We start from the raw sequence: 2346 nt of genomic DNA on the forward strand, positions 1-2346 counted from the left end.
TTCCAAGCCAAAACAATCGAAATCAGTTCTACTTATATAACAAAATTATTTATAGTAGGGTGGAAAAAAAATAGATAACTTTTCAATGAATTTTTACATTTTATTTGGTCGCAAACAAAAAATTATAAAACCGTTTCCTCAACTCCCTTAGACCGTTGTTAATTGTTTTGTATATTATGTGCTAAAGGAAACCCCAACCCTACTGTATATCATTATTACTGACTATAAACACCAGGCTCACCTTAGATATAACCACAGCTGGCATTTGACTTGCTTGAAGTGCAGATAACACAGACAAAGGTGTGAAACCAGAGATTAGAATATATACTATGGTTGAATACAACACAACAAATGCACCGCCTGTACCAGTTTTGCCTTTATAATGCTGAAATTAAAGGATTTGTGTTATGTTTTTGAAAATATCATTTGATCGATTACAAAATTGGCACTTGATTATCTTGGTGTTTTGAGATTGCAATTAACTGGAGCACAGTGTTTGCCTTTAGAGTCTATACCATAGTACATGGAATTGAAGCTCTACACTACCACCATGGTTGGGTATGTCTTGGGCAAGATAGTTACCCCAGTTGTCCCATGAGAGTTTAACACAGTGATTTTATGAGTTTCCGAAATTGTGAGGCATCGCAGAAAAAAAAGCACAAAGCAGTGTACGAAACAGAAAACTAGCATTGTAATGTTACTATCATTGTCCCGGCATGCAAACATAACCAAGTTACTTTCAATTACAACAAAGGAGTGCCTATTGTAATAAAAAAACAGCTGCCAAATTGTAAGAGAGAACAGCAGCGTCTCTAAAACTAGTGACAATTTACCACCAATTGCTGAGGGACCATAGTCACAAAATTAGGCGGAAAATAATGACATGAGAGGTTAACGAACCTAACACATTTTCACTGCTACTGCAGTAGTTATCAGTCAGGTTATTAGGTTACTAAACAATTCAAAACATCAGTGGTGGACAAATTAAAAAATATTTGAAGTGGAACCAATTTATAATATATTACTACATTTCCTTTAAAAAATAATATGCTTTGGTGAATTATTTACAGTTTGGACGAACATAATTTTTTAATGGTATGGCTCTGTTTAAATGAACGTGCAGTTTCTTTATTCTCACATGGCGGGGAAATGACAGTAGGTATAACACGGATACTCTTTTACATACACACTTAAAAGTTACCAATACCATGTTTGTAATATTGTGGGTGATTTTTTTGTGGTATTTTATTAATTTTAGGTAGTTGGCATTTAAAACAACTCATAACTAGGTTGAAAAGTATCTCGCACAGCGAGACAAAAAAGATTTTTTACATGGTTGTGACAACCATCTTCATTTTGACGTGTAGTTTTTTTGTTCACACAAGATATGCATGGTTGATGATTAATGTATTGCATATCATGATATCACAAACATAGCTAAACATTAACTTTTATGTATTGCATATCATGATAATGTATTGCATATCATGATATCACAAACATAGCTAAACATTAACTTTTATTTACCTGGATCATAGCTCCAATGAACACATTTTGCAACATCAAGAAAAATGCATCGCCCCAAGTACTGAAACAAATACAATGTATTATATTTCATCTCTGTGCAGTTAATTTGATTAAATAAATCTTTTATTGTTTAGTGGGCCATTAGACATGTTTAAATTTTTTAACTGTAAGCGTGTTTTAACAACCGTTGTTCTGTCGCTATATCCTGTCTTTTTGTTTAAAATGTTTCTAAATCTTCGCTACCATAATCGAAGATACAAATTGTTATGGACACGCCTCCGAGCACACCCGCGACAGAAAGGCACTGGCATGCCTTAGCCACGTGACTTGCGCAATGTGCCGCAGTCAGCGTGCCTCATTATTAATTGTGTCGTGTTTCATTATTAATTGTGTAGTTATGTAGTAATCAGTGTCGCTATGTCGCAATTTAGTGCCCTTTATATGCGTGTGTGCTCGCCTTAGTTTTCATTCTACAATTTGGCGTCTTAATACAAACCCAAGAACACAACACAAATAAAGTTATTATTATTACATTGGTGCATAATACACAGATATTATGGTCAATTTCAATATGAAACAAAAAAGAAAAATAAATCCAGCAAAACACACCTGAACGGGAAATCTTTTGCGAGACTGTAAGCAAAGAAAGTTGTGACTGCGTAGATTTCCAATAACAATGAAGTAAAACTGACACCAACAGCACTTTTGGCGCTTATTATTTTTATAATTTGAGGAACCTTTACTGAAAAAATATATAGGCTTACTCATATTATTTGGTGAGCATACATGGTCAGCTCAGCAGCTGTAAACAATTAAAAA

At 34.0% G+C, this 2346-nt stretch overlaps 1 protein-coding gene across 3 annotated transcripts in view; it reads right to left on the minus strand.

Annotated features, from left to right (window-relative positions):
• Positions 1-2346, minus strand: part of LOC100186714 (mannose-P-dolichol utilization defect 1 protein) — an 18109-nt gene that overhangs the window by 13478 nt on the left and 2285 nt on the right. Inside the window, exons 3-5 of one of the 3 annotated variants that reach the window (XM_026838218.1) lie at positions 2137-2269; positions 1528-1588; positions 242-385 (exon numbers count right to left, since the gene is read on the minus strand). In XM_026838218.1, the coding sequence (XP_026694019.1) occupies positions 242-385; positions 1528-1588; positions 2137-2269 (338 nt within the window). The remainder of the gene's footprint in view (positions 1-241; positions 386-1527; positions 1589-2136; positions 2270-2346) is intronic. The other 2 variants (XM_009863844.3, XM_009863846.3) reach the window with 2 other exon arrangements.

The sequence above is a fragment of the Ciona intestinalis genome, chromosome 1 (genome assembly GCF_000224145.3).
Source record: "Ciona intestinalis chromosome 1, KH, whole genome shotgun sequence".
NCBI classification, from domain to species: Eukaryota; Metazoa; Chordata; class Ascidiacea; order Phlebobranchia; family Cionidae; genus Ciona; species Ciona intestinalis.